The sequence below is a fragment of the Triturus cristatus genome, chromosome 9 (assembly GCF_964204655.1).
Source record: "Triturus cristatus chromosome 9, aTriCri1.1, whole genome shotgun sequence".
Classification (NCBI taxonomy): domain Eukaryota; kingdom Metazoa; phylum Chordata; class Amphibia; order Caudata; family Salamandridae; genus Triturus; species Triturus cristatus.
In genome coordinates this window covers 235489338-235509504 of record NC_140592.1, presented here as the reverse complement: position 1 = coordinate 235509504, position 20167 = coordinate 235489338, and the positions used below count along the sequence as shown (strand labels likewise).

The 20167-nt window shown below is 41.3% G+C and overlaps 1 protein-coding gene across 2 annotated transcripts in view; it reads left to right on the top strand.

Moving 5' to 3' along the window:
- The window catches only part of HDAC11 (histone deacetylase 11), a 241746-nt gene that overhangs the window by 217256 nt on the left and 4323 nt on the right, over window positions 1-20167 (top strand). The window contains exons 10-11 of one of the 2 annotated variants that reach the window (XR_014968512.1): window positions 5109-6612; window positions 7282-8183. Coding sequence is in view for 1 of the 2 variants with exons in the window: in XM_085624814.1 (XP_085480940.1) it covers window positions 5109-5320 (212 nt within the window). In the remaining variant the exon portion in view is untranslated. Of the gene's footprint in view, window positions 1-5108; window positions 6613-7281; window positions 8184-20167 lie in introns of those variants that run through there. The other variant, XM_085624814.1, reaches the window with a different exon arrangement.

Here is a 20167-nt window from a genome sequence, read left to right as displayed (position 1 = left end):
GTCTGTGTCTTGGGAAACCAGGGGATCAAAGTGATTGGAGCATGCAATGTTTATAGTTACCACTTCCTCCGCCATGTTGTTAGGAGGGGCATGAGATGAAGGGGGACCATTAGGCTTGGTTCCTGATGGTCCTGGCTATTTGTATTACAACTGGGCACTTGGTTAATGAGTCAGAGCATGGGACTTTCCTCTTGGGATTGCTTTGCGAGAAAATTGCTACAATTTTGGTGGCCACTTGTGGTGGCTTATTCTGGCCACTTAACAGGTTTTATATTTCCTCAATTAGGGAATCTATGTCATCTACTACACATTTGGCTACGGCGCTCGCTGTTGGTCTCTTTACTTATTTGGGCACTCCATTTGGGCTTCCTTAAGCCTTTCGTTTCCCCATCCTACCACACTCTCCCAGCTATGTCAATAAGCTCACAATTGCTTAGCTGGAGCAAAAACAAAGTACCTGAATGGTGCTGGATGCTCGGTTCCCTTGCTTCAACTTGCGGACCACCGCTCAAAGGAATGGCCCAGCCCAGCCTCTACCGGGTTCTGACAGGCGTGGGCGGGCCCGCAAGCACCTCCTGGCACGTTGTCTCGTTGGGTGGGCGGCATGACTGCTGCGATGGTCACTGGGGGTTGTGGTGTCCCCCTGCTGCTGGCATGAACGGGCTCCCGCACTGCGGGACTCCCAAACGTTTTTTAAGCACCTCCTGGCACTTTGTCTCGCTGGGTGGGCGGCGTGACAGCCTCGATGGTCACTGGGGGTTGTGGTCTCCCCCAGCCGCAGGCACAAACGGGCTCCCACGCTGCGGGACTCTCGAATTATTTTTAATCGCCTCCTAGCACATTATCTCACTGGGTGGGTTGCGTGACAGCTGCAATGGTCACTGGAGGGCCGATTCCAATCCTGGAAAAAGGCTGTACAAATCGTTGTATGGAGCGTTTTTCCCGTACAACTCGTACCCGGTAAACTTTTCTTACAACCTAAGAAGTACGATTCGTACAGAAAGCCTCTTTCCATACAAATCGTACAAAAGACCATACAGCTAAAATAAACCGACGATTCTGATCCGGAACAGCTTGCACGCGACGTCTGTATGTATTTAAGCAGCGGTTTCCAGCCCAGCAAGTACGATTCGTCCCTACGGCACTTCGTACGGCTCTTTTCTTACGGGAGCCAAAAACAGCTGTAAAAGCAGAGTCCCCAGGGGTACGAGTCGTACAGGCATACACCCTGTGCGTTGTGTTTGTACGGTGCGTACCCCAACATCGTGTATGTAATGTGTGTACCCCCAACATCGCGTACCCCAACATCGCGTACCCCAACATCGCATACCCCAACATGTTGGGGTATGCGATGTTGGGGTATGCGATGTTGAGGTACGCGATGTTGGGGTACGCGATGTTGGGGTACGCGATGTTGGGATATGCGATGTTGGGGGTACGCGATGTTGGGGTACGCGATGTTGGGGTACGCGATGTTGGGGGTATGCACAGTACATACGCGATGTTGGGGTACGCACCGTACATACACAACGCACAGGGGTGTATGCCTGTACGACTCGTACCCCTGTACGACTCGCACCCCGGGATCAACTTTTCCCAGGATAAGAGTCGTACAAAGTTCGCTTCGTAGCGGGTAATGGCATTCCCCGTGTACGGGACGTTTCCCGTACAAATCGTAAATCGGAAAGCCGATCCGGATCGTACTAGTACGGTAGGACTGCATTTTTACAATTTGTATGGAAAAGTGTCCGGGTCCGTCTGGTACAACTTTTCCCGATCCGATTTGTAAGGATCGGGCCGATACGTACAAATCGGATCGGGAAAAGTTGTATTTTTCCAGTACGAATCGTACTTCACGGGTCGGGCGGGACTTGTACGATTTGTATGGAAAAATTTACCGATACGAGTCGGGCGGGAAAAAAAAATACAGGATCGGAATCGGCCCCTGGGTGTTGTGGTCTCCCCCTGCTGCAGGCACGAACGGGTGTGTAATAAAATTCAGCAAGGGGATCGTGCTGGATCCTTGGACAGGTGGTCCCTGTGACTCCTGCGGCCTGGGTGCTGTCTCAGTTGTAAACGGCGCTGGCGATCTGGTTCAGCGGTAATGTGGTGCATCCTGGGTCTAGCCTCTTGGGTTTCCAGGCTTGACGTTTCCCTCCCTCATGGACTATTCATCGGGACTTTATTTTCACATGGGTCTGTAATGGGACAGAATGAACTTCAGATGCTACGTCGCTCTTCTCTGTCCATACGTAAAGTATTTATGCTGCACACAAACAGTAATAAAGTGAAAACGCAACACAAAAACAATCCCTAACCAATTTAGAAAATTAGAGTAAATGGTGATAAATAAAATTACACCAAAACTAACACAATCCACTCAGTTGAACTGGATATATTAATTTGAAACTTTTTTGATGACAATAGCGGCAAGAAGCACAAAGCCCCACTCACGGGTATCTGGTTTCTAACTCTGATTGTTGAAAAAAAGCTAAATGAAATGGCTTCTCTAAAAACAGTACAAAAAAAGATAATGTAATAAGTTATGGAGACCAATGCAATCAGAGTTTGGTCTTAGCCTGTTGTAGTAGAAAACAGCATTGTTATTCGTCAGTTAGATACTTTTAACTCTATAAAAGTGCAATTACAATTCATTTCAATGGAAACAGCATATCTCTATGTGCTCCTAATCTGAAGTTACCACTTATTGGGCCTCATGTAGGTAGCCTAATACCGGTCGGTAACGGCCGATTTTCGGTAAATATACCGTTACCGACCGGTATTTAGGCATTTGAGATGTAGGGGGATCATTTCTGTAGTCGGTAATTTACCGAATCGGTAAAATTACCGAATCGGTAATTTTACCGATTCGGTAAACACCGAATACAGAAATGAGATGTAGGGGGACTGTGTGGTGGGTGTGGGGATTCGTTATTTACCACCAACTAATAGTTGGTGGTAAATGACGAATATGTGTGAAAATGCATTTTTGCGCACTGTGAGGTGTGCAATGTGGCAGACATACATGCCCCTAGGGCATGTATGTGCGCCACATGTGCACACATGGACGAATCAGGGGTGCAACAGGGTGTCAATGTGACACCCTGCCACCCTTGAATGTGCTCCCCCCATTACCGAATCGGTATTTACCGATTCGGTAATGAGGCATACCTTCCCATTGATTCAATCAATGGGAAGGTATGCCTCATTACCGAATCGGTAAATACCGATTCGGTAATTACCGACTTACTCCGATTCGGTAACATTTACCGAATTATTACCTACATACACTTTACCGATTCTTAAATACCGAATCGGTATGATTCGGTATTTTAGAATCGGTAAAGTGTATGCCACCTACATATGGCCCATTATGTGTAATAAGGTAACACAGTGTTGGTGTATGGGAGAGACAGCCCGTACAACAGTGGAAAGTGACTTTAGGAGTTTTCACTGTCAGGACATGTAAAACATAAACACACAAATCATACTTTTTAAATACCGTGCACCCTGCCCAAGGAGTAGTTAAGGCATGCTTTAGGGGTACCTTATACATTTTTAAAAGGAAAAATTAAGCCTGTCATAAGGTTTATTTTGGCAGGTGAAATGGCATTTTAAAACTACACTGCAGGCTGCAAGGACAGGCCTGGGGCATGTTTTACAAGGCTACCTTAGTGGGTGGCACAGGTATTGCTGTAGTCCACAAGTAGCATGCTGTGGGTACATGTAGCCTGGGTACACGTAGTGCCAAAAATAGGGACTTACTAGTAAATTGAATGTACCACTCAGTTGTTGACCAATTTTATCATGTTCCAAGGGAGAGTGCTATCACTTTACCACTGTTTTGCAGGAAAAGAGTGCACTGAGTCCTAAAAGCCAACAAAACCGAGTTCAGCAAAGGAAGGGAAAGGAAGACAATTGTCTGAGGTGACCCTGCAGAGAGGGCCAGGTCCAACAGTGAGGATGACATCTTTCTCTTGAATACTAGCCATGGCATCCACTCTTGATGAGGGTATTTGGAAACTATGCAGAATTCATTCTTCACCTAGTTGCCTTACAGAGTAAATGATTGAATGCTCCTAACTTCATTTTTCTTACCCCTCTGCTGAAGTTTTGGCTACATTGGAATGCAAGCCACTCATAGTCGCTGTCTCACGAGTCCTGACTCACCAAAGCCATCTTTAAATTCCATCAGTTGTACCTTCTTCTTTTTTACACCATCTCCTCTGAACATCAAAAGGCAATTTTGAACAGTGTGGTTTACAATGCATTTCAATCAATCAATCAGAAATCATTTGTAAAGCGCAACACTGTCACCCCTAGGGGTAGCTGGGCGCTGTTAAAAATACATATACCTTACCGCAAATACAGATGTTATTAAATCCCCATAAATGATATACAGTTGCTTGAAAAAGTATGGCAAATAATAAGGATTACATTCTTGTATTGTTAATGCAACTATTCCCAACTTGAGGGGCTAATTTAGAGTTGGGTGAGCAGCAAGTTTGTCTGCCAGTCCGACTGAGAATCTTACCACCACTTGCCCATTAGGAAGCAAGTGTGAGGGGTTGATATTAGGTTTACTTTTTAGAAAGAAACACCGAAGTGGAAATCCCCAAAAGTGAGACTTTATTTCTGGAAAGCATTTTCTCCCAACGCTTGGAGGGCATTGATTGTTTGTCCTGCCGGGGACGACCATTCTGGGCATTGTGGTCCTGTGCAGGAAAATGTATGTTGTGTGTCGGAAGGGCTGCCAGAATTAGGGCTGGTAGAATTAGGGCTGCCATTCCAATGTACACTAAATGGTGGCCCTACTGTGGCGCTACCATGGGTCTAATGTTTTTTGACAGCAGAGCCCACTGTGGCTCTGCCATCTGTAACCTAGTGGGGTACCAGTGGGTTGTTACAGCTATGCCACACTCAAAATGACCCACAGTGTTATTGTACACATGGTTTTGAATAAGCAGCTTTTCTGATATTTCATCATATCAATCTTTTGTGTTGTGAATAGAGAATATGAAATGTACCATGCATGGTGTTAAATGAAGCTAAGGTTATGTGATGTTTATTTGTTTTAATGTCTTTTTGTTTTTTTTTTAAATATACAGGGAGTTATCAAAAGGGATGAAATAGTTTTCGAGACTGCCAAACGTCACAAGATTCCAATCTTAATGGTGACATCTGGAGGCTATCAGAAACGGACAGCTCGGGTCATTGCCGATTCCATCCTTCATCTGCACAGTGTGGGGCTGATTGACAAGGATTGTGCAACCCATGAAGCGCAAAATCCCGAGCTGGAGAAGATGATTGCAAGTTTGTAGTAAGTGCATGATTGCACTTCTGAAAAGTACTTAGGGCCTTATTACAACTTTGGCAGTCTCGCAGCGGGCCTCCACGCCAGTGCCCCACTGCGAGACTGCCAAAGCCGTCCACACACCATCCGCCAGATTAGGAGTTCAATCCTGGCCTGGCGGGCGATGCTTTGGTGGTCCCACGGTGGTACCTTTGTAAGGACTGCCTTAGCCATAATAAGCCCTTTGGTCAGATTCACAAAGCTGTGCTCTTGCATCCCAAAGGCCATTTTGTCTTAGCATGGTTTCAAGGTAGGCAGGTCGCAGTTCATGATCTGGACCACTAGGCAGGAAGAGGGCTGGGCAGCGTGCCCAAATCCTGAACTTCCATTTTCAGTCCAACCATGATGCATAACAAACAACGCACCACTGCTCTAATCTGCATTGACTTAAACGAGCCACAGTGACATGGTGATATGGAAAGGATAGTTTAAGCGGGGTCCCATCGCTATACCCACATATCAGTTCTTAGATTAACAATTTCACCTCCTGGGATTCAAATTTGTACTCCACTATACAGGTATTCCATGAGCAGTGGATTAAAGGGTATGGCATGCAGGGATGTTCTGGCCTGTTCTAGGCAAGTGGCCGTGAATCATGGAAGGATCATAGTACAACTCTACTTGAGAGAGCAATGTGCTGAAATCTGCACCTGCCACACCTCCTTAAACATTTGCACTTGGGCAAGATGCAGGTGCACCAGTCAATTTGTGCACATTCATACCAATTTTGCCCACACAAACATTCACTTTGTCACTTCAGTCATACACAAAATGGCAGATAGGGAAAAGAGTTTTGTGAATCGGGCTATCTATGTTTAGTCTTTTATAACACCATAGTTGCTGAGGTATTACATGTTTATTATACATATGTCTATTGAGTGTCTATAGATGACATTGTGATAAGACAACATATGAGATGTGAACACGTTGTCGACGTTTTCGATTGCACTTCACGAATTACAGAAAAACATGCTATTTATATCTTTAAACATAGTCACGGTTTACAATAAGTTGTAGGGAGGTGTATAGCACTTTATATGCTCTGTAATTTTCCTGTACATTGTTTAACAAATGAAAGAAGCTGACTCTAGATTTATGTAAGTGACAAGAAAAATGTTCTTCGAGGATTTTCTGATAATTGGTTGTGGGTCACTGTAACATGGCAGCTTTTTTCATGTGTCTCGTTTCATTAGGGTTGTCACTTGTAATCTTCATTTTATAATTCATTTAATAAGGGCCTAATTCGTAGATATTTAAGGGCCTCATGTAGGAAGCCAAATACCGGTCGGTAACGGCCGGTTTTCGGTAATTATACCGTTACCGACCGGTATTTTGGCTTTTGAGATGTAGGGGGAGAATTTCATGATTCGGTATTTACCGAATCGGTAAAATTACCGAATCGGTAATATTACCGATTCGGTAAATTTACAGATTCGGTAAATACCGAATCATGAAATGAAATGTAGGGGGAGTGTGTGGTGGGTGTGGGGATTCGTTATTTACCACCAACTAAAGGTTGGTGGTAAATGACGAATAGGTGACAAAAAGCATTTTTGTGCACGTTTAAGTGTGCAATGTGGCAGACATACATGCCCTTAGGGCATGTATGTGCGCCACATGTGCACACATGGCCGAATCAGGGGTGCAACAGGGTGTCAATGTGACACCCTGCCACCCTTGCATGTGCTCCCCCATTACCGAATCGGTAGTTACCGATTCGGTAATGAGGCATACCTTCCCATCAATGGGAAGGTATGCCTCATTACCGAATCGGTAAATACCGATTCGGTAATTACCGAATTTTTCCGAATCGGTAATATTTACCGACTCATTCCCTACATTGCATTTACCACTTCATAAATACCGAATCGGTACGATTCGGTATTTATGAAGTGGTAAATGCCAGCCCACCTACATAAGGCCCCTAGTAAGCCTGTAGTTCTCATCCACTGTTGTAATTTACTGTAAATAATTTCTGAGCAGATGTGCACTTTCTCAGATGGATAAGGCGGCCGATTTACTACTGGAAACAACGACTTTTAAATATTGTTCTACAAAAATATCGTAGCCAGATAGGTATGTATAGATTTACTATACTTAACTCCAAATTCATGTACATTGAGCGTAATTGTATCTTCAAGGTGGCCTTACAAACAGTGAGTCTATAGTCACCTATGTTTTCTTAATTTCACAATATATTGGTATTCAAAATTCTGGCTGCTATATTTTTGTTCTCAATTGTCCGCCCTACAACCAAGATGGTCTATCCATTGGACTTTTACATTGACATACGTGCAGGAAAACAGAGGGAGAAGCGATGAGAAACAGGATGGGGAGGCCGTGCAAATCATTGGGGAACTCCCACAAAGTTGGAACCTATGAGTTAATAAACGTTTGTGAATCAAGCCCAATGTATCTAGTACATGCATGCTTTTCCCAAAGTAGCATGCAGTGCAAGAGCTGTTTGCATCAGTTCTACGGCTGTAGTTATTTTACAGTGATATGTCCTTGGCCGCTTGCAGTGTATGCCAGCATAAAACATACACTAACACATTTGCCATATATTTTTACTTGGTGTAGGTTTCAACTGGGTACTTTATTATTAAATCTATTGCCGCTGACAGAGATACAAAATACATTTGCAGTTAATAGTTTACAAATTCACCCATGTAACACAAGTTAGATTTTTTTTATCAACAAATTATCTATTGCCTGCGTTTTATTTTTGTAAATCATTTTATTAAAATGTACGTTATAACAATCAACTAAATGAAACTGAATACAGATGATACGATTAAATATAGCAACATAATATTTTTCCTAGACTTAAGGAAATTGCTTCAGTATACTGTATATTTTAGCTATATTTTGAGCTGTTGCTGGCCATGTCGTGCCTTTGTGTTACTCCTAATGTGCCATGAGCCAGAGAGTGTTATACTTCCATTGCCATTTGCTGTTCATACCTTTCTCTGAAAGGTGGGGTTTCGTTATCAATTAATATTTTTGATTGTAAAAAGTTGACATTTATATCATGAGCTGGAGAGGGCATGGGATCCCAGGATTTCTTTCGCCCTTGTTTCTTTTTGGAAAACCTACTATTCAACCCAGATTCCAACTATTTAGAATAGTTTTGTATTGTTTTCTTTCATTTCATTGTCTGCCTTTCCCTATTGCATTTAGTTTTTTCAGATTTAAGTACAATTTCTTCAACTTCTCTTTTCACTTCTTGTGCTAATATAATTAGGCAGCACATTACAGCCAGCACTTTTGCTGTGAGCATTTTTGTTTATTGTTTTCAGGAAAAATCATGGCATCTCGCTAATCTTATCGGTAAATGTTGCTTTAAAATTTTAAATTTCTAAGTGCAAACATGAAATAGTTACTTTCAAGTTATCTACTGTGCTCCTTGAACAAAATGTTATGTATGAGTCTATCTTTCACAAATATGTTTCATTTTTTCAATGACTTAATCTCACAATATTGATTAACAAACTTTTAAACAAAGAGAGAATGAGCAGTGCTTCTTCATTTTCCCTCTTCCTCATAACAGGCAGTAATCATTGAGGTTCCACCCTTGGTCATAGACAGATATCTTTACCCTAGTAAAAACTTTCACTTTAGATCAAAAACATTATTTACTTGAAGTTCCTAACAATAACGTCACCCCTTCCCCAGTGGAATAAAGGAGGCCTCATACAGGATTTCTTCCTGTTTTCCTATCTCACGCATGGTTACGTTTGTTACCAACGCTGTAAGTAACTTTGATTTTATTATTGTATTTTAATTGTTGGCTTTTGCACCTGCTCTTGCGGTCTCATTTTGTTACGTTTTGATGGGGCATGTTGTAGCTGACGTCCTGCGCAATATTGACAGGCAGGGTCGGGCTCTGCTGTAGCTGTCCAGAATCCTCCAATGGTCTCGTTAATGAGAGTCACGGTGGTTCTGCTACGGCCATGCTTGAGCCAATGCCTGATGTGGCTGTCCTTAATGAGATCAAATAGTAATACTTTAGGAGTCTCGTTTTCTTATAGCTCATACTGTTCCTTGCCTGCTTTAATTTGTAAGCAGGGTTGAGAGGTTGTGAGGTCCCATGTGATCCCTGTTTATTCATTTCCATGTGGCTTCATCGTGGCTGCGTGGTAGGCAGATTACGGGACCTCACTCTTTGGCTACTAAAGAAACAGATCAAAGCAGGAAGATGCTTCCTCATTGGCAAGAAGTTAGCCTTCTGCCTGACAGTGAAAACTGAAAATAGCTCTGCCAAGTGCAAATATATTGAAACCTTAGAAGAAGTTGCACCTGAAGGAGAAGAGGGAAGATATTATTCAACTCCTTCGGATATTTTTGCATCCAAAATACACCAAAACCCAGACTGATGCTCATGTTAATGACCTTGATGGAGAGCAAGAAGTCAAAGGACACTATATCCAAGAAGCTGATGTATGTGAGTGTTTGGCTCACATAAGATCCAATATGTCCTCCCCGGACCCTGAAGAAGTGGATAATCCCTGATGCAGAAAAAGGCATGGCTCTGCCACTAATCCTCCTTCCTTGTCAGAATCCTGACTATCGACATTTGTAGAGTTCAGGATATGATCTTGTGGGTTGGCGGCTAAACCCAGAAGCAGACAATATCACATGCATGTGTTTTTTCAAGTTGATGGCCAAAATGATGGATTCACTTCTCAGAACCTCTTGCTATTTTTTTTTTTTGGAGGACATCTCTTCCATGTTGCCCTCTTTGTCAAAAAGCCATTTGGCAGGGGTTGTGTTGGTAGCTTTACCTAGAAACTCTGAGCAGTGGCACATTGCTTTCTCTTCCACCTCTGGTTATGATACCAACAGATGCCAGTCTTCAGGGTAGGGGAGGAATCCTGGAGGAGCAGGTTTTGGGCTCTAAGAGAGAGAGAGAAAATGCCCATCCGTAGTATAGAATTGTTTGGCATTTATTTAGCCGTTCTCTACTTTCTGAGTCAGGGAAGATTCATTTGTATTCTTTTGGACAATCAAGTTGTTTGCCCTTATATCAATTGTCCGTGCAGCCTGAGATATCCAACCTTAGTGTTACTGACTTTGGACATATTTCAATGGGTGGGGCCCATTCTTCTTTACATGACAGCAGTTTATCTGCTGGTGAGGCAATATGGGCTTGCCGACCCCTTGATAGTTATAAGAAACAATCTAGATGAAGAGAATCCTGTACCACTTGTGGTGCCTTATTGGAGCAGATGTCCTTGGCTTCTGTTATTACTTCATTCAGCAGTCCAGAGTCTGTGGATCTACCCACTAAATCCCACTCTCCTTCAAATCACAACCCTTCCCCTATCATCCGTCAGGATGTTGGTCTGGAACTTGGGAGTCTTTTCTTAGAAAAACAGGGGTGTTTGAACACTGTAGCAATAGAAATTCAGCAGTATCACTTGGCTGAAACCTTAAAGGTCTGTGATAGCCACTGGAAGAACTTTGTAGCCAAGTGTTCTTCTAACATCCTAATCCTACCCCACGTAAACTGATAAAAATACTGCATTTTCTCCAGGATGGCTTTTTATTAGGATTGGCAGTTTCTACATTGAGGTGACAATGGGCAGCAATTAGGACTTTCAGATGTGAGGGAGTATCTTCTTTCTCTGACCTTACTTTAACTTCTGTAAAGTTTTTTACTTGAAGAGACCCGTGGTTCATTCACTGGCTCCCTCCCGGGATTTAGTTCTGACACTCCAATCCCTTTGAGCCCTTAAAGTCTAGTGATTTAAATTTCTTATCACCCAAGGTTTTATTTCTAATGGTAATCTATTCAGGTCGAAGGGTTGGTGAACTGGATGCATTACTTTGTGAAGAGTCCTAGGTTTCTTTTCTAGTACACGGTGGGCCTTCACCCTTCTAACATTTTCATACCAAAGGTCCCTTCTGCTTTCCATTGGTCACAGGACATTGTTTTGCAGTGTATTGTCCCGAGCCATCATTATAGGAGGAGTGGAATTCACATATGTTCAATGCCACTAGAGCTTTATCCACTTATGTAAATAGGAGGGCGTCCAATTGAAAATATAAGTTTTGTTTTACCTTTAGTTTATTGGACCATGGTAGATGTCCCTCTTTACATATCCCAAGCAAATGGATTTGTTTTAATACTCTCATAGGCTTCAAAACTAGGGTAATCCCTTTGCCAAAGATGATACATGGGTGTTTGACGAGTCAAATGTCCAATTCATTGGCTTCATTTAAGGGTGCTCCTCTCAAAGACATCTTTTGCACAGTCACTAGGTCCTCTCCACACAGTTTCATATCTCATTATCATTTGCATGTGGGCTGTGCTTTTTAGGCCGACTTAGCTTCACATGTTCTGAGTGCTGTTACCTCATAATGATATTTTTCTGTTTATTTAAATGTTTTGCCTTACATACAATGCTGGTATATCGAATATGTGGTTCCAAAAGCCTTAAGACAAGCCACTTCTTAAAGCTTGGTTATAGCCTCAATTGGTAAGGAATGGGACAAGGGAGATAGGCGTAGAGGTAATGACCCTGCTACTTTCTGGTAATCCTCATTACTTAGAGTCCAAGCCTCCGTACATTTCTAGGTTTCCTTCCCTCCTCTTCCTCCTAGAAGCTTGTCTTGGACTTCGTTTTTTTGCTTGGTAGAACAGGAAGATGTCCTGTATGATGGTTCCTTTACTCTGGCAGACATGGGGCGGATTTATTATTAGTTACCTAAAGTAAATAAATGTTTTTCTTCTTAAGTGAAAGTTTTACTAGGATAGAGAGCACTGTCTGTGACCGAGAGCAGAACTTTGACGAGGAAGACTTGGGCTCAGAGTAATGAAAATGATTGATAAATAACCAGGTTATTCATAAGTAATATACTATAAATTGGGCAAAGTAGTGAATACCCTTTAAATAGACCTAAATTGGTAGCTGCAACATTGTTAAAGGCTTTCATACCTCTTTAACTCATGGTACATTTGTTGATTTACATTGTATATGTTAAATGAAACGCAGAACATTGAAAGTTTAATAGGGCACTACCAGAATAATAACAATTCTAAAATGTTCATACTTTCTTATAAACCTAACACAGTAGTCATTTTTGTAACTATAGCTCCACAAGACATGCCTTGTAATTGTGACCTTTTCCCGTTGTTGACACAGAAAGTTTAAGAAAATGTTTTCCTTCTCCCTATAAAGTCTGACTGCTAAATTGAAAAAATACTCCATCACTCTGTGCCATTCATTTATCTTGAAGGCAGTCATTTATATATGTCTAGGGATATAATTGAAATAGGCCCAGGATTTAGTAGAATGGAATTTGTAAGTCGTGATAGAGTTTGCATTTGGTCTTAGACTCAAATATTAGTACTAATACAGTCTGTGAATTTGAAAACAGGAAGTGCGTCTTTAAGGACTAAGGGCCAGATGTATCAAATGGTTTTCCCCATTCTGTGTCTATGGGAAAACGTGTTCATACATATGGCCCTTATGAGGTTTTCAAAAGTAGAAATGTGATTCTCTTAAAATTTGATGAAAGTTCATCAGAAGATGGTATAAGCATATGAAAGCATAGTGAAAAGAGGTTGGCAAACTCAGCTTAACTTGTATTTTAAAGCATATAACAATAATCAATATCATTTTAAAATAGAGAAGGATACATTAAATGTCTGTAATATGATTCCTATTTAAATGTTAACATTTGTTATGTTAAACCTCATATTTTTGGATGTCTAAATTCGACTTCAAGGAACATTTATATACCTACTATAAACTGCACAGTGCCACAAATCACTTGTTTAAAATCCATGACAAGTGCTCTCTGGAAATTAAAGGCTAAGTCTATGCTATTGATTAAGTAAATTCTTATATTTAACATAGAACGGATTACGGTGAAGTCCCCCTTTTATCTTCTTAATGAAAAAAGATGTATTTCTCTTTATCCAAAAATTAAAATATTATCAGTATCACAAATTAGATGCTTACAAAAAATATATTTCGTTTAACACAAGAAAAAAGTGTATTTTTCAGCATGCACCATACCATACCCACCACCCTTCTACTCACCTTGGATTTAGTCACAGTGAGGATTGCAAATAACCAGGGGCTTCATTTAGAGCTTAGTCTCCATTTATTCTTTTTCTGACACTTTGGCAGGGTTGCGGAATGGAGACAGTTTGCTTTTGCTTTAAAATATGTTAATCGCAGCTGTCATTTTTTCCTGCATTCATCAACTATATTCCAATCTCTGATTTTCACAGTTTTGCATCTTTCTGTACATTCCTTGCCCAGAAGCTTCATTTATGGCACTATCAGGCCTCTTGATCACAATCCTGAATTAATACGGCCTTATCCTTACTAGTATGGACTATAACACATGGGTGCTTGCAACAAAAGTATAGAAGCCCTTCTTTCCCGATTACAGACGATTTTTGACATCCCGCCGCCTGTAATAAAGAAATGATGTAGCTGCTCAATTGTAATAGTTTATTACAATTGAGTTCAATTACGATGCTTGCTGCCAGGGGCAAGGGTGAAAGTCAGGTCACGGAGTGTAATTAAACATTCATTTTAAAGAAACAAAAAAAGAAACCTGCCTTTTCCAGATGAATAATTACAAGCAAAAAAGAAATATTTATGGCAAAACGTGTTGGTATTTGCACTCTTTAGCTAATCATCGGAAATGCACACAGGTACGCATTTCACAATCTAGCGTGTATTAAACTGAGTCTAATATCTTTTTTGCAACACATAACTAACTGCTTTTTGATTTGCTTAATTTTGCACTAGAGATTCTACTTTCATTCTTCATGTTTGAAAACATGCTACCTCTTTCGTATGAAAGAGAAACACACCAAGGATTCCATTAGTTTGTGGGAAGGGTGATGGTGTGATCATGTTTTATAGGGAATAAACCCTGCCATAAATTCTAAGAATATTGCAAATCACCTCAAAGTTCCATGACTTTATAAAAAAAATCTGTATGGTCACAGAACTTCACTGTGACTGCCAATATCCTTACAATGTATGGCAGATGGTACTTTATCTCATATATAATTCACCTATTAAAATAGGGTTTTGGAACACTATATTTTGTGTCTGAATCTGCCACCATACATTCTTGGCTGATGCCTGTGAAAATAACCGGGAGAGTGAATATGTGTCCCTCCTAATATTCATTTCCATTGGACATACCTCGATCCTAACACTTATTAGTTTTACACCTGGCCAGTAATTACCTGTGTCAAACAAGAACTTCATTTAGAAGTTGCTAGGGGTCGCAGCTGGGACCCCTGGATTGCCCCTGGCACTGCCTTTGAGACCCCAATACTCTGGGGTGGCAAAATCAGTGCTAGGAACACAGTGACACCTCAGCCTTATGGACATCAATTGGGGCTCCACTCTCTTTGTTTTCTCTCAAGATTTCTTATTACACTAATAATGAATAATGGCCCATAAATTACTGTTAGTATAATAAAAATTTTAGTACAATTAGCTAGAATGTGACCTTTCTTGGCAGCTGATGTAAGAAAAAGAAATGCTATTAAATATATGTTGTGCGTACTTGCGGGTGAGTGTTTACGTGAGAGAGAGTGTGTGTAAGTGTGAATGTGTGAGCATGTGTGTGTCTGAGGGTCAAGGGTGTGTGATGTCACTTCCGCTACCCTTGGCATTTTGGCGAATTGATGTTCATGGTGTCAAAAGGGGCAAATTTCTCACAGATGTCTAGCTGAAGCGAGGCCAGTGCTCTCCTGAGCAATATGGCGCAAAGTGAAAAGGAGTTGCACTCCTCATGCTCTTGAAGTAGGTTGGTGCCAACTTATAAAATGTGTTACCGCCAAGCTGTTTATATAGACCATACATTACACTTTCTGAAAGGAACAACCAACACCGCAGAATGAGCCACCATTTCCCCTTCCCCTTCCATTTCCAGACAGTGGAAAGATACCTTATTAATAACCTTGTCATATCCATGCTATCCATTTTGTTTTCATGATGTTGGATGTTGATGGGTAACCTGCAAATTGAGATCAAATTGTGCCTTTGAATGTTCTCACAACTTGCTGAGTCCCAATGAAAAAACTCTGACCCAAATCTCTCAGTGGTTACATCAGTGGAACCTTACAGACAGAGAAGGTCTTACATACATGTACTAATAGGACATTTATGATTAGAGCCCAGAATATGCAATGTACCAACATCCTTCATTGGACTGCACACCTGTACAGTTCAAAAGTATGCGGTAAAATCTGTACTTCTATTGGACATCAGAGTAAAAGTCATTTCCAAGGTATAAGCCAATAGATGCTAATGGTTCACACAGAAATCAGCTTCATTCTTTCCTTAATAATGATAGGACCTCTGTCATACATGGCTGGCCATAGGCTGGTGCCATAAGGTCAGTCTAGTCTCTTATGCATACATTCCTCCAGGCTTAATGTATTAACGTGTCATTGCACCTGCCTTTTTGTCCATCCCACTGTCTCTGTGAGTCTGAAAGTGTGTTGTTTGTAATTGCATGTGTATTGAGTGTGACTGTTCTCTATGATGTACAATGCTTGTGAAAGAGGTGTGGCGCAGCGGCCAGGGTGCCTGACTCTGGGGTTCACGGTTCATTCCATGGTGCCGGTGGCAGGTTAGCCCAGCACCTTGTGACTCTGGGCAATAGCTCGCCTAATCTTCCCGACGGCCCCCAGCGCCGGGACACCTCTCCGGAGGTAGCTGTGCGCTTTACAGATGATGGCATTTCATTTCATTTAATTTCCCATTTGCATTTCTTAAATTCGACTCTGTAGGAATTGCTATTTAAGAAATGCAAAAGAATATGTACTAAATTTGCAATTCCATAATAGCGATTTGTTAGGGAATCGCAAATAGGAAATGCCATTGCATTCCCCCATGGGCAAAATAGGAAATGGTTTGCATTTCCTAAATTGCAATTTCCTAATAGGAAATCGCAATTTAAGAATTGCACAGCCAAGGGTGCCTCTGGGATTAAGGCCTCCCTGGAGGCACCCCGAATTTCCTAGTGCACATCTAAGCACCTATATGTCCTAGGGGCATATGTGCGCTTCATGTCATATAAAAAAAAGCATTTTAAATTGCATTTCTTAATTTGGCACATTGTTACAATTGACTTCAAGTCAATGGTAATAGCACTGCCTAAATGCCAGATTCGCAGATTCCTAAATCACTGCTGCAATTTGAGATTTCTACCAGGTAGAAATCTTCAATTGCAACCAGTTTTGGCCCTATGTATATCTGAAAAGGCCATTTAGCATTTATTAATGGGCTGAAATAGCAATTTGGCCTGTTAAGAAATGCTAAATGGCTTTGTGGATCTGGACCATAGTGTCATCTGTAAGTATGTATATACCTGGGGTTTGTATGTATGTTGATAATGCCTATAAGTCTCAGTCTGTGCGTGGGTGCAAGTAAATCTGTTTGTCAGATATGTTTTGCAATATACATGGATGTGTTTGTGGCTGTTGGTCCTTAAGTTCTGGTGCATATATGTCTCTTAGTTTGTGTAAATGGGTGTCTGTAGTTTTCCTGGTACTTTTGCATGGGCACTATATGTATGTTTGCCCAGGTGCCTGTATGTATGTCTAGCTGTTTTGATGGTGGCATCTTAGTTTGTTGGACTATTTGCATTAGTGTATGTTGGTCTGTGTGCCTGGGTCACTGTTTGACTCTTTGTGCATGAATGACTATATGCTTTTTTTTTGCATTGATACATGTAGGATTTGTGCTTGGTTAATTTTGTGTGTACAAGTATGTCTGAGGAGGTGGTGGATGCGTACATGCTTTTTGTGTGCATTTTTCCTGTCCTGTACAAAACCCTAACCTATTGACTTTTTCAAGGTTTTTTTTTAATTAAAGTCGAATTACATCTTTATGACCTATCCTCTTGAGAAAACGTTGAAAAGTCATACAACATTTTTCATAAAAGGTAGCCCTTCTCATAGATAGTATAATCTAATGTTTAATTGGATTCTTGGAAGTTGCATAAATGTCAGTCTTCCTTTCTTTCAATCCATGGACCACGGAATCTTCTCGCATCTCTTTGTCTCATGTTCTGTCTTGCTGACATAATTGTTGTTTTGACATAAGTATCAGTGGCACAAACAAAACAAGCATTTGCAATGCAATAGGTCTCACATTTAATAGAGTTTGAGGTATTGGCATTGTAATTGACAATGCCTTTTTTTAATGTATTTTGAAAACCTATAGGCGGCGCGTAAACAAGCACTTGTACTAATTATAGTCCTTGCTTACAAGAAGCAAGGCTGGCAGTAAGTGTGCCTCTGTTGCTGCCAGCCTTGCTTCTTGTAAGGAAGGAATAAGTACAAAGTGAGTGTTTGTGCACCACTTGCAGGTTTTCAAAACACAAAAATAAAAGGCATTGTTATTTACAATGGCAATAGGTTCATTTCTCGAAATGTAAGACCTATTGCATTGCAAATGCTTTTTTTGTTTTTACGAGTGGAAAGAATAAGAGATTGTATCTGCAAGGCCTTTGTCATTAGTGCTTAACCCAGTGTTTGTGGAGCCAGCATACAATCTGTTTTCTTCACTTTTATGCATAATTTATGAGTCTCGAAAGCTGTGTGTGGGGACTGGGGGGTCAATAGAACGTGCATCAGTGTAAAAAATATGACCTTTCTAGTGGCCCCTTCATAATTCTTAAAGTGCAAAACATTCTATGTAAATCTACAAAATGCATAGCAATAGTTGCTCAAAGCAGAACATTCATCATATGGGTCATGGGTGGTGTAAAAGTTGCCATGTGTTGAAAGCATGCACTCCGATGGAGGTGAAAGGATCATACGCCTAAACAATAGCATTAGATGACAGGAAAAACGCCTCTGGGATGAGCAACATGTTATTGGCAGGGTCTCAAGAAAGCGTGTTTTTTGTGTGCATTTTTTTATACCACGAACTAGGCGCAAGGGTAATGGAGGCCTTTAGATAAACACCAGTTACATTGCTCTAGGCCAGATTGTTTCTTTGAGGGGTAGGAAGATTAAGTGATTTGCCCAGAAACACACGATGTCGAGTCAAAGGCGAGAACCTGGTTTCCCGGGTTTCAAAGTATGCACAGTAACGCAACCTGAAGAAATACACGAAGTGTATTCCTTTCACGCAAAAAAAGGAAGAGACCAGCATAATTAACCATATGTATGCTGCCGTGAACAAGGCGAATAAAGCCACTACAGCTCAAAGGCGAAAACTCACCAATAGATGAAACACGAAACCCAGTGCCTCTCAACAGATAAGACAGGCTGATGTACAAATGACCAGGTACGAACGGCCTGAACGTAAAAACATAACCCCATGTCAATGATACTGAGCCCGAACTGGCTTGGTAATCATTCCGATAACATGCAGATAAGCAAAATAATAATTATGTGAAGGCTTACCGGTGTATGGTCATAAACATTGCGGTTATTTCAACCAAGTCTGACCAAAAAACAAAACCCCATGCTTTGCCAAACCGCGTCAGTGCTCATTACGTGCAAAGAGTGATTGTTAGCGTTAGCGCACTATCCGGAAGTTAAAGGCCCTATGAGCCTTAAAGTGTAGAAGGAAACAATGGTTCTGGATGGCCTATGAAGGTCCAGGACAGAGAGGAGCCCTTAAGAGGGCAGGTGATTTAGTATAGGTACAAAGACTCATATGGGAGAGTGATACTTAATATAGAGAAAGGGGACAAGAGAAGTCAATATATGACACTTATTTATTATACATAAGATGAATTCAAGTGCTCACATATTTAGTGACAACAAGCGTGACGTGCAGGTGAGGGTGAACTTTAAAAGAGAACATCGCATTGGCAACAGTAGTGAACCATTTTTTTGTTAGATCAGTATAAAAGTTTCAAGTTGCGTAAGGTCGACGACGTTTCGACTCAATTATTCGAGTTCATCTTCAGGACAAATGTGAGCATATGAACTCTAAATATAAGAAATGCAAAGAAATAAGTATAAATAACTCATAATGTAGTCCCGGAACTGTATATAGCATCACAGTCAATTAAATGTGTGGTACATAATGCTCTCCAAAAAGTGATGCAAAGAGGAATATCCATTTATAATACTTAATTGTAAAAAAAGAACAACTGCAGAAAGAATCAAGAAGTAGAAAAAGTGTACTATCAAACTAATGGACACATTGATCATTTTCTGAAGGTATTCGCATTAAACCCTTATTGTCGCAAGGGAGGAGGATTAATTAACCATTGGAAAACAAGGTGCTAACAGAGTGAATTACTCTGATAGTCATCTAGGAAGCGGGGACATGAGGCAGCGCGAGAGAAATTGAAACACTTACTTAGCATATGGGAAGGTTAATCATTGAAGGTGTCGACAAATGAGAGTGTTGCACCGGTGGTATCACCACATCGGTGAGTGCCTCGAGGGAGAACGATGGCCTGGGGAAAGGGGGTGATTTGGGTAAACGAGACGTACAGCAATGTGGCGTACAAGGATACGGGGTTGGGCCGGACTAAGAAAAGGACTTACTTGAAATCAAAGCTGTATCCAACCACATCAAGTTAGGATGGAGGGGTTCCGGTGCCGGGAATTTAATCTGCAAGGGAGGGGGAGTGATTACGATCAAGCGGACATTGCGGCCGCGAGGGAAAAGGAGGGCAAAATAAGGGTTACTTACTCATTTCAGGCGGCACACAGTCCACTCAATGGGGGTCTCAAGGAGGGGTGGAGCGGGTCCTGTGCGCGTGCAAGTACGTGCAGTTACTGGGAGTGTAGCCAGAAGCGATTGGTATTTAATACAACGGGTTGCTATTGGTTACGTTAAGAGGAAACAG